Source organism: Lotus japonicus, chromosome 1 (assembly GCF_012489685.1).
Source record: "Lotus japonicus ecotype B-129 chromosome 1, LjGifu_v1.2".
Lineage (NCBI taxonomy): Eukaryota > Viridiplantae > Streptophyta > Magnoliopsida > Fabales > Fabaceae > Lotus > Lotus japonicus.
Genome location: NC_080041.1, coordinates 18883933 through 18896538, shown reverse-complemented (window position 1 = coordinate 18896538; position 12606 = coordinate 18883933). Strand labels below are relative to the sequence as shown.

Genomic DNA, 12606 nt, shown 5'->3' with positions numbered 1-12606 from the left:
GTTGTGCTTTTGACGGTGGGGACCATGCAGCTATTCGCAGCCTTGCACATGAAATGGAAGAGTGGTGGGCGCCTTTTGTGTTGATTAAGCTCTTAGTGTTGCATTTGGTTCTGGTTTAGGTCTTCGATTTTGGTTCCTTTGGCTCTGCTCTTTTATTTAGAGAGGATCTTGTTGTTTATACCTTTTGGGGTGGTTTAGTGGTTGTGTATTTATGTGGATGTTTGAGGTTTTGGTTTTCATATCCTCATTGCCCTATTCCCTGAGTTTAGCCTCTCTCTTTTTATTATATTTAATATATTTGGACTTCTAAAAAAAAACAGTATAAATAATATTAAGACTCTTATTTACTCACTTATTTTAAAAAAAGAGGAGTTTCAAAAGTCAGAGCATTAAGTTTGTTAATTACAACTAAATGTGTGTAGTTAAAAAAAAAACTAAATGTTTAATAATAATAATAATAATAATAATAATAATAATAATAATAACGTAATATGTGTATGTGGGTATGGAGCGGGTTGAGTACTATTGTTCGACACTCACATTCATATCCACTAGCTTTTTAGGTATTTACACAACTTTAACTCACCTAGTGTACTCTGTCTTAGTGTGTCTTTTTTGCGGGTACCCAATAAATCTTAAACTCATTGCTACCCCTAACCTGAGCTCACCATTTATACTAAGTAGACTTTTAAAAAAGTGTAGGCTTTGTTTATTTAGTAATTTTATATGGTATGAGATGTTGTAAGTTAAGTCATACGTCTCTACGAACAGTCTATCATATTCTCATCCCTATTCAACCTAGTTGATCTAAGCGTATGATAACGTCATTTTTATTGACCGAGACTATATACGTATTATAATATAGTATAATAAAATAAAATAAAATAAAATATTATATTATATTTTTATTATATTATATTATATATTATTTTTATTATATTTTAATATATTTATATATTGAATAGAATAAATGGAATTAGTAAGAAGGGGGAAGAATTGGTGACTAGTGAGGCAGCTAGGTGGGGTCCATTTTTTTGACCCAAACCAATAAACCATAAAGAAAACAATATATAGAGAGAAGAGAAAAGTCTCCTTTTACTTCCTCTCTCTCTCTCTCTAAAGTCTGAAAAGCAGGAGAAAAACCAGAGCTTGCCTTCCTTGCTTTCTGAGTCTGGGACTTGCAATTGCTACAAGGTATGCTTCCTTTGCTCTTGCATGTTTGTTTTCTCTTCTTCTTGATCCTCATGGGTCCTTGAATTTGAGTTTAGAATTGGATCCTGTTTCAGTTTTTGGACTTCTTTTGTGTTTTTTCCTTGGCTGCTAAGAAAATTTCACAAAAATCATGGGGTTTTGCTTTGAGATTGTTGATTGATGGAGGAAAGCCTTATCTCCAATCCCATGTTAAAAAAATTGCTTTTTTTTGATTGCCCATGAGAGCAACGAAGCACAGGTTGTTTTTGCTGTTTTCTTCTGTCTGCAACGATTTTTGGTTTTTTTGTTACCTGGACTCATGCTAATTTTGATAGGTGTTGGTAGATGAACTATAATTATCTGAAAGAGTGAAGCTTTGTCAATTAAGGGTATGCTTGTTGTGAATTTCTTGGTGATTCATGATTCTGCAACTCTCCAATTTGTTTGTTTGCTCAACAATCACCTGCATACACAAAATGGGGGAAAATCTGACCCTTAATTTGCCTTTATTTGTTTCCAGTTTGTTATATTGAATTGAGTTTCTGGGCTTTGAATTTGAATGATCATGGTGGGTGTAAATGTAATAGCATCTTGATTCTTGAACCTGTTTCTTCCTGGGATTTTTCAGATCCTGCTGAGGCCTTAGGTGGGGGGAAAGCGGTTCCGATAAGAAAGCTTCTCAATCTGGTTTCGTCATGGAGAACGAGTATGGAAAACAGGAAGAGCTGCATCATAAGATCTCTGCTTTGCTTGAATTTTCAGCTGCAGATGATCTGATTGGCTTCAAGGATGCTGTTGAAAAGGAGGATCATGATGTTGATGAGGCGGGCTTGTGGTATGGAAGGAGGGTTGGCTCGAATAAATTGGGCTATGAAGAGAGGACTCCTCTCATGGTTGCTGCCATGTTTGGGAGCCTGGGTGTGTCAATTTATATTCTTGGAACAGGTCGTGTTGATGTTAACCGCGCTAGTCGGTCAGATGGCGCTACTGCTCTTCATTGTGCTGTTGCTGGGGGTTCTGCTGCTTCCCCTGAGGTTGTCAAGCTTTTGCTTGATGCATCTGCTGATGTTCATGCTGTTGATGCCAATGGTAACCGACCCCTCGACTTGATTGCCTCTGTGAATAAGTCTATCTTCAATCCGAGGAAGAGGTTGCTACAAGCCCTACTCGAGGGTACCGGTGATGCTGATCAGGCGTGGCTTATGTTTCCGGAGGCGCTTGACCAAATTGAGGAGCAGCAAAGACAAGATGTGAGCCCGCCTCGTGTTTCAAGAGATGGGGCTGAGAAGAAAGATTATCCTGCTGATCTCTCCCTTCCGGACATCAAGAATGGGATATATGGAACCGATGAGTTTAGGATGTATGTGTTCAAAGTGAAACCTTGTTCAAGGGCTTATTCTCATGATTGGACTGAGTGCCCCTTTGTTCACCCGGGGGAGAATGCAAGGCGGCGTGATCCAAGGAAATATCCTTATAGCTGCGTCCCTTGTCCTGAGTTTCGGAAAGGATCCTGCAGCAGAGGCGACGCCTGTGAGTATGCACATGGTATTTTTGAGTGCTGGCTTCACCCTGCCCAGTATCGGACGCGGCTCTGCAAGGAGGAGAGAACATGCACTAGGAGAGTGTGCTTCTTTGCTCACAAGCTGGAGGAGCTTCGCCCCTTGTATGTTTCAACTGGTTCTGCTATTCCTTCTCCCAGGTCATATTCTGCAAATAATTCTGCATTAGAAATGGGTTCAGTTAGCCCAATTGCATTTGGTTCTCCATCTTCCATGATGCCACCTGTGTCAACACCACCTTTATCTCCATCTGGAGCATCTTCTCCAGTTGCTGGAGGAGCCATGTGGCAGAATGTTTCAGTCCCTGCCCTGCAGCTTCCCAAAAGCAGGTTGAACACTGCATTTGCTGCTAGGGATATTGATTTCGATAATGAATTCCTTAGACTTGAAATTAATCGACGCAGGCAGCAGCTAATGATGGATGAGGTATCCGGGCTCTCCTCTCCTTCCAACTGGAAAAATTCCATGCCTAGCGGTCAATCTTTTTCTGTTTCTTTGAATGATCATACCGGGGAACTGAATAGGCTTTCAGGGGTCAACCCTGCTAACTTTGAAGACATGTACGGGTCTCTGGATCGATCGGTTTTGGCTCAACTCCATGGACTCTCACTTGATGTTGCAGGGTCTCAGTTACAATCTCCAAGTGGAATGCATCAGATGCGTCCGAATGTGAACCAGCAGCCGCGAAGCTATTCTTCCAGCCTTTCAACTTCAAGTGTGATTGGATCACCACCCTTCAACCCATCTGGGGAAGCAGCTGCTGCAATGGCCTTCAATCCAAGATCTGCTGCCTTTTCCAAGCGGAGCCAGAGCTTTATCGAGCGCAGCGCAGTGAACCGCCACTCTGAGCTTTCTTCTGCTGCTCCTCCCTTTTCCGTTTGGGGCTCCCCTGATCGAAAACAAGATTGGGGAATGCATGGAGAAGAGTTGAACAAGCTGAGGAAGTCTTCTTCTTTCGGATTTCGAAGCAGCAGCACTCCTTTAGCCATGGCTGCTACAACCGCAGCGCCGGCAGATGTTAATGAACCAGATGTGTCTTGGGTCCAGTCACTTGTGAAGGATGGTGCGCCGTCGGAATCTGGTCGGTTCAGTTTTGAATCTTCTGAGGATCTGCAAAAGCAACTGCAGTTCTACATTAACAGTGGAGCAGATGTGATTCCAGCTTGGTTGGAGCAATTGTACATGGAGCAGGAGCAAATGGTGGCATGAAAGCATTTTAAGTTCCTTCTAGCAACTCCTCTAAACAGTTAATTCATTTGATGACTTTTTTGGGGTTTCATTTATAGAATTTATTCAGATGACAACTTGTAAATCGGTGGTAAAAGAGTATAGGATCTGGACAGGATACAAGTTTCCTGTTCTAGCAGCTACCCTTTACTAGGGTGTGACTTATTCCAGTTTTTCCTGATATTTTTGTTATATGTTGTTCTATTGAGTTGCGACTTTCCATTGACCAAATTACAACTATGTAGTGAGGTTAGTCATCTATCTTTATGTTGATGCTGGATATGCAATAGTTTTTGAAAATGTCAATTCTCAATTTGCATGTCACATTTATGGCCATTTAACTATGTCAGGATGCTTTACTGCAGAAGAATAAGGAAATGGATCCATCATGAGATTTTGTATAATCTTGTGAACTCAAGTTGAGTGTCTATCTCAATTAATGTTGAATAGACGAGATCCTATTAAAATTTGTACATATGTACAAAGGAAGATATAAAGAACAAGGTACATGTGCCCAGTTGGTTCAAGCGGTACATGTTTGATTCTCTGAAGTAAAGTCTTGAATTTGAGTATTGTGAATGGAAAATACTCTCATTAGGAGAGCTGGTTTCACCATAATGTGAATATTATCGACTCGAACAGAATTTTCTCTCGGGAAGGATACAGGATATTTGAGTTGTTTACCTGTGAGACAATTTTGGTGAGTTTGATTTCTGCGAACAACCATACACGAATGTTTTATGTGGGTCCATTCTAGTTAGATCTTTGATGAGCTAATGTATGTCTACTCACATGCGGCTATTCTATGCATGCCACTTGTGGCGACTAGATAACGCTGCTTTTTGGATTGATTCTACTTTAGTATTTGGATTTGTCCCTTGTCACTTATGTTAAACGTGATTTTGTTGAAACTATTCATGTCTACGTGGAATTAATTTTGTTTCCAAACTCTGATTTATATAAGTGACAAAACGAAGTTTTTGCATTCAGATTAAACTTTCTTACATAAATCTCTTTTAAAGAGGAAGATTTTTAAATGTAAATTAAACTGTTTCCTTTAAACTCACTTTTCATTGAAACTACTTAACGAATTTAAAATCATCCAGAATTATACCATGTTTGCTTTAAATCGTTTATTGACATGCAAAAGTTACTTTTCATACACAATTTTACAACTGTAGTGATTCTTATAGATTTTCCAAAAAGCAACTATGTTTTATAAACACTTACTAATATACCTAGTTTGGTGCCTTAGGGATTCTTAACTCATGGGCTCTTCCGATCTTTCCAATAAGTGGTATCAAAATCTCAAATTAGATGAGATATTACATTCTTAGTATATTTTGTGGTGTCTGGTTCTTTTATTGTCTTATTTCCTTATGGACTATTCCAATCTTCCTAACATGAGCCTCTAATTGAAATATGAAATTTACTTAGATTATATTTGGAAATCCATCAACATCTCATTTCAAAGTAAAAAATAAATACAACTCTTTTTATGATATGAAATAAATATTTATTTACATTTCAATCGATATCAGAACACACTTATTTTCTCATGTGTTTTTCAGAGTGTGTTGAAAACAACTCAGGTTTTGTTTGTACCTGTAGCTTATCATTTCTTTATAGTTACCTGCTTTATCTTTGATCTTTAATGAGAATCAGGAAAGGTTCTTTTGGTGTTCACTAGCAAAATCTTGTGTTTTTCTAAAATCTTTTTCCATATTCTCGACTTATTCCTTCCTCGACTCTGCCAGCTACTTTTTAGGCAATACATTCATTGGTTTCGTAGTTAAGAGTGTGGAGGATGATTATGGAGCACTGAGAAAAGGCATTCCAAAAAGCTTGACGTGTTGCACTTGGCTTCTATCAACTCCTTTTTTCTTTTAAAGATAAATCATAATATTAACATAGGTCAAGAAGAAAAGGCCTAGAATATCTTCTCAAATAGGTCCCTAGTTATACAATAGAATTTGCAATACACACCCACAGAGGATTGGTAACAAACAATTCAACCTCAGCTAAATAATCCACAATGTTAGTTTCCCTATAGACATATTTAACACCCAAGTAATTCACCTCTCCTAAAAGGAAATCAATTTGATTCAACTCATTAAGCAACTCAAAAGGTCTTAAGTCAAGTGTGTTTAGAATTACCCATCCCACCGCGACTTTTGAGTCATTCTCTATGATAATGTTTCTAAACAAGAATTGCTTACAAAACAGAAGGGAATGAAGAATAATCTTTATCTTCGCTTCATAAGCAAAACCATGACCTAAGTTGAAGTAGCCCAAAATGCCATTTTTGTAGTTTCTTTACACTCTCTATCACACTTGCACCCGAATTCCTTTGGCAACTCCATTAACATTGAATTTTATCAACCCTTTCTCTTGGGGCATAGAACAATTTTAGTAGTACAGACTTAGCTTCTAAAATAACTTTGTACCATGATTAGAAGATATCATCAGTAGAGTATAGAGATCCGATAGATACCTAGAATAAAGAAGAACCAGTAAAGAGAGAAGAAATTTATTTAATATATGTAAGATGATAGAGATTGAAAAAAATAAGAAATAGCAAAGAGAAAGAGAGAAGTAGTTGTTTGATATATGTAAGAAAATAGAGATTGAGAGAAAAATAAGGTCACATATGTCATCACATCTGGACCAGATCATGAATTGTCTCTGTTTAATATTTGGCCCTTTGCGTAGAAAATCAAAGGTGGTTTTAATATTTTGGTCGATCCATAGAGCATTCGGCCCCCCTTGTATGAAAAATCAAAGGTAGCTTTAAGGATGCATCATTTGGTCCCTTGTGTGGAAAATAAACATCTGCACAGTCTTGTAGGAGCTTCATGGAATTGAAGTTGACTTGCTTGACCTATGTATAATTGATTTCAATAAATTGATTTTGGTAAAATTAATTATGATAAAATTAGAGTAATGAAAGTTTAGATACATTTTATGAAAATATGACTTTTATAAGGTAGGATTGTGAAATTCATTTATAAAATCTCACAATTAATTATGTTTAACACATAAACTACTTTTTATGACTTCTATGTAGAATTGATTTTAACACTAAAAACAATTCTTCAGGATGACTTTCAAAAGTTTATATTGTTGTCTGAAATTGATTTTCCTCACTCGGAATCGATTCGGATGTTAAACACACACTAAGATGAGCTTTATCATTTAGAAATAGCAACTTTAATCATCTTTATACTTTTTTTTTTAATTTTGGAAATCGAATATGTTGATCAATATCTTCAATTTACAAATATTATTCTTATTTTATGATGTGTACTTCTCATTAAAAATAAGAATAATATTTGTGATGCAGGAGCAGATTAACTATGAATTTATTATTTTTAGTATTTTTAAATACATTTAGGATCTATTATGTTTTTAATTAAGTTATGATCAATTTGTTAGGATTTGTTATTTTTATTTACTTTCTAATTGAGTTTAGGATCTTTTAGGATTTTTTGTTATTTTTCTTTCTATTAGGATTTCTATTTAAGCAGTTGTATGACATTAGGCAAAGACAGTTTTTTATTACTATAAAATGAGATTTCTCTCAAACTCTGATGGATTCCAATTTATCAACTCTGGTGGATTCCAGTGTATTTTTTAGGGTTTTAGTGTTGGCTAATTCCCTTTCTGGTGGATTCCAGAAACCTTTTCTTTTAGGATTTGTGCTTGCAATCCTAGTACGACTTCCGCTGTATCAAGTGGTATCAGAGCAGACTTTCTCCTGTCTCTTTTCGTAGCTTGATCAATCATGGGAGATCAAACAACAACCAAAGCAGACCTTGAGGGTTTTACCGTGGGTGTTGCCCCAGCTCTAACGGCTTTGATGCAACAGATGTGACGTTCACAACGGCTATAACGACGCAGATCAACAAAACCCACAACGTGAATCGGAACCGACAAGGTAGGGGAGGATAACGACGTAGGTTTCTGATGACCCTATTTTAGTAGTGTTTTTAGGGTCATTTCTTTGGTTGTTTTGAGTCTTTTTGTTGAGTCTCATGTAGTGTTTCATGCATTCTTATGCATTTTTATTCTTTTCTTTAGTTTTTATTTCGTTTTGGTAATTTGGTAGTTTTATAGGTAGTTTTCTTGCATTTTAAGTAAAGTTTAGGACTTGCAAGGTTTTGTTGTGTTTTATGAAGGACTTCTTGTGCTAATGAGCTCCTGGAGCTTCTAGAATCTTCCTTGTCTTGTTGGTTAGGTTTGGAGTGCAGAAACTGAAGGAGAAAGAAGGCCAAGAAGCATGGAATTGATGAAGAACATAAAGAGGATTGAAGAGAGGAGTTTCAGAAGCCAAAAAGTCATTTTCAGGCGAGCTTGAGCGCCTAGGCGCTGGGAATGGGCGCCTAGGCGCCAATAGGGTTAGAGAGCATGTTTTTCAACATGCAATTGGCGCTCAGGCGCTCTGAATTGGCGCCTGAGCGCCCAGTTTCGTTCATTTTGCCTATAAATAAGGCTTAGGCCAATTTCTTTGATACATTTGGACATTTCACTCATTTTTGGTCAAGTTTGAGAGCTGAGGAGAACTTTGGGGCCAAGGGAGGCTTCCAACTTGTACTTTTCCTCAGGTTTTATTTACATTTTCTTCATGAATTCACTAGCCATGAGTGGCTAGTTCTCTTTTTGCTTTGGGTTAAGAGATTCTATGAAATTTTAGTTTGTTAAATCCTATCTCTATGCATGAGTCTTGATTCAATCTTGTATTTCAATTCCTTATTGCATGTTTAGCTTTGGTGCACCTTTGCTATAGGCTAGATTATAATCAAATGGAAATTTGTTATGATTTAGGGACATGAATTGGAATAGATCCTTCTATACTTGCTTCTAGGAATAGAGTGAGGGTAGGGTTTTGTTGGCCTGAATAACCATGCTTTTTATCTCTTATGAATGTTTAAGTACACAAGGAATTGGGCTTATCTTTCAATTTGAGAGAATTACTTTTGTGAGGAATCAACTAGTAAGTACATAGGCTATAACAACAAGATATAAATCAAGATATCACATGCATAGGATAGGTGGACTAAAATGGATTAGTTGATCAAAAACCCAAGACAATTTTCCATCATTGTTATTTACATCATTTTCAACATTGCTCTTTTGCAAAACTTTACTCACAAACAACCAAAACCAATTTCTGAATTTTACTGCTTTAAGAACTTACAAACTTTGGACTTAAATCAACAATTCTCACTCACAATCCCTGTGGTTCGATATTTTAAAACCCGGAGGTATTCGTACACTTGCGAATTGACCAACAAGTTTTTGGCGCCGTTGCCGGGGATTGTTTGTGGTTTTCGGTTTAAGTGAAAGAGTTTGTTTGTTTGTTTTACTAAGCATTGCATTGAATAAGTGTTACTAACCTTTTCTCTGTTTTTGTGATTTCAGTTTATGCATAGTAGGCTTGGCACGGATCCATTGCTGTTTGATCCGGAGCCTGAACGTACTCTTCGCCGTCGTCGAGCCCAACAAAGGCTCGAAGCCATGGCTGCTCAAATGACGGAAGAGGAGATGCAAGCCCACATTGAAGAAAGAGTGAATGAGGCTCTTGCTCAAAGACTTCAAGAGCAAGAATTGGAGAATGCCAATCGTTCTCTCAGAGACCTCACCTCGGCTGCCATGAGCTACGATTATCCGGGCAGCATAGTTTCCCCCGATGGCACGAGAAACTTTGAGCTGAGGCCAGCATTCATCAACTTGGTGAGCCAAAATCAGTATGGTGGAGGTGCTCTTGAAGATCCTCATGCACACATGGAGCGGTTTATCCGCAATTGCAACACCTACAGAGTTCAGAATGTTTCAGCGGACACCATCCTCTTGAGTTTATTCCCTTTTTCATTGAGGGATACTGCTGAAGAGTGGTTGAATTCACAGCCCCAAGGTAGCATTACATCTTGGGAAGACTTGGCTGAGAAGTTCACCACAAGGTTTGTTCCAAGAGCCCTCTTGAGGAAGCTCAAGAATGACATCATGACTTTTACTCAATCCACCGATGAGAATCTCTATGAAGCTTGGGAGAGGTTCAAGAAGCTCTTGAGGAGGTGTCCTCAACATAACCTTACTCAAGCTGAGCAAGTAGCAAAGTTCTATGATGGTCTCCAATATTCTTCGAGGTTTGGTTTGGATGCGGCTTCAAGTGGAGAGTTCGATGCCTTACTTCCACAAGTGGGGTATGAGTTGATTGAAAAGATGGCTATAAGAGCCATGAACTCTAGTAATGATCGCCAAGCCCGAAGAGGAGTCCTTGAGGTTGAAGCTTATGATCAACTTATGGCCTCCAACAAGCAACTCTCCAAGCAAATGAATGAGATTCAAAATCAAATGAAGACTACCAAGATTGGTGGTCGAGTTGCCAAGGTGGAGTGTGTGACTTGTGGAGGGCCACATGACAGCGAAGAATGCACAGAGACTAGACCGGAGGAGGAAGTGAAGGTCATGGGTCAAGCTCGGAATGACCCATTTTCAAATACTTACAATCCAGGATGGAGGAATCACCCTAATTTTTCTTGGAGGCAAGGCAATAATGGGCAAGGAAATGGCTTTCAAAGACAATTTCCTAGCCAAGGATTTCAAGGCCAAAGCTCAAGACAACCTCAAGAGCGAGGAGAAGGTGAAAGTAGTGGTTCCAAGAAGAGCTTAGAAGAGTTGGTGGAAACTTTCATCAACCGGACGGAGAACAATTACAAGAATCAAGAGGCGGCTATCAAGAATCTTGAGAATCAATTTGGCCAGCTGGCCAAGCAAATAGCCGAGAGACCTCAAGGTAAATTTCCTTCCGACACTATCCTCAATCCTAAGCAAGAAAATGCCTCTGTTGTAGCCACTAGAAGTGGGAGAGTGATGAGTGAATTGAAGAAAAAAACAGAGGGAGAAAAGAGAGAGGAGATAGTGGGAGGAGAAGTAGTTGTACCTATTAAGGTGAGAGAGGAAGTTGATCTTACTCCTGAAACTAGCAAGGTTCCGTTCCCTAAAGCATTGGCGAAGAAGAGCTTAGATAAAAAGTTTTCAAAGTTTGTTGATGTTTTCAAAAAACTCCACATTAGTATTCCTTTTGCCGATGCTTTGGAACAAATGCCTATTTATGTTAAGTTTATGAAGGATATTCTGCATAAGAGAAGAAGGTTGAAGGGAGTAGATGAGACGGTGTTGATGACGGAGGAATGTAGTGCCATTTTGCAGCGGAAGATGCCTAAGAAAAGAAGGGACCCCAGAAGTTTCACTATTCCGGTGGAAATTGAAGGCATGGCGGATGTGGAAGCCTTGTGTGATCTTGGAGCGAGCATCAATTTGATGCCGCTCACCATGTTTGAAAGGCTTAACCTAGGAGAGGTTACTCCAACCATGCTTTCCTTGCAAATGGCGGATCGATCCCTCAAGACTCCATATGGGATTGTGGAGGATGTAATGGTGCGGGTGGACAAGTATGTGTTCCCCGTGGATTTTGTTGTGCTTGATATGGAGGAGGATGAGAAGATTCCTCTCATTCTTGGTCGACCTTTCTTAGCTACTGGTAGAGCTAAGATTGACGTTGACAAGGGTCACCTCATTCTCCGTGTTGGTAAGGAAAAGGTACGGTTTTCTGTTTTTAATCCTATGATTGAGACTAACCATGACAATGACTTTGTCTGTGATGTGATTAGAAGCAGGTCAAAGGTTTCAGAAGAGATCCCCAAGGTCAATGCCCAAATTGATGAGTTCCATCCGGCTCTCATCAAGCTTGTTAATGGTAACAAGTATGGGGGGTCCAAGTACGAGAACCTACATGCTCATATGGTGAAGTTTACCCAAGCTAGCACCCTTGCTAAGATTGAGGGTGTTTCAAGTGATGAAGTGAAGATTAAACTCTTCCCTCATTCTTTGACAAGGGAGGCTAGAGCTTGGTTTGATGAGCAAGAGGACATTGCCTCATGGGAGGATCTACTCCAGAGGTTTTGTGCAAGGTTTCTTCCTTGCACTTGTGGTAAGTTAATCAATGGAAAGGAATTTCCTTCCTAACACCATCGGAAGGAGAGTCCACCTAGGACTATAACCTAGGGCTAAATGGGAGACAACCCATTCTTTTCATTTTGTTATTTATTATCTTTTAATTTTGTAGTATTTTAGATGTTTAATTTCAAAAAAAAAAAAAGAAAAAAGGAAAATTTTTGTGAAAAAACTGGGTTGAGCGCCTAGGCGCCAATTCATGGGCGCCTAGGCGCCAATTAGTGGCAGAGGCACTGCCTCTGTATCTGGCACGAGCGCCTGAGCGTTCCCCTCGAGCGCTCGAGCGCTCCTGTACGTTGTTTCTGCCATATTTTGGGTTTTAAAACCCCAACCTTTCATTTTTCCCACTCTTAACTCCCATTTTCCCATAAAAAACGCACCCCACTCTCTCCATACCCCATTTCCACTTCTCATTTCTCACTTGCACACACATTAGCTCTTCCTTTTGCTTCAAAGTTCTGCATTGCATCAAGTCTATTCCACTTGCACCCACTCACTCTCAAGTCAAGGTAAGTTCCATTTTCCACTTCCCTTCATCATAGTCATGAGTTTTGCAATGCATGCTTCTTTTGGGTAAGGGTGAGTGAATTTATGCTAGTGCAACTTGGGTTTG

General features: G+C 38.9%; 1 protein-coding gene and 1 non-coding gene across 2 annotated transcripts; one reads left to right on the top strand and one right to left on the bottom strand.

The window, feature by feature from the left end:
- Window positions 1-1082: 1082 nt before the first annotated feature.
- LOC130733984 (zinc finger CCCH domain-containing protein 66-like) lies at window positions 1083-4246 on the top strand. The gene is made up of 2 exons (XM_057586276.1): window positions 1083-1194; window positions 1820-4246. The coding sequence occupies exon 2, from the start codon at window positions 1887-1889 to the stop codon at window positions 3957-3959; it is 2073 nt and encodes a 690-aa protein (XP_057442259.1). The 5' UTR covers window positions 1083-1194; window positions 1820-1886; the 3' UTR covers window positions 3960-4246.
- A 5716-nt stretch (window positions 4247-9962) lies between these two features.
- LOC130734780 (small nucleolar RNA R71) lies at window positions 9963-10069 on the bottom strand. Its single transcript, XR_009018124.1, has one exon. It is a non-coding gene; the product is annotated as a small nucleolar RNA R71 (small nucleolar RNA).
- Between the last annotated feature and the right edge of the window lie 2537 nt (window positions 10070-12606).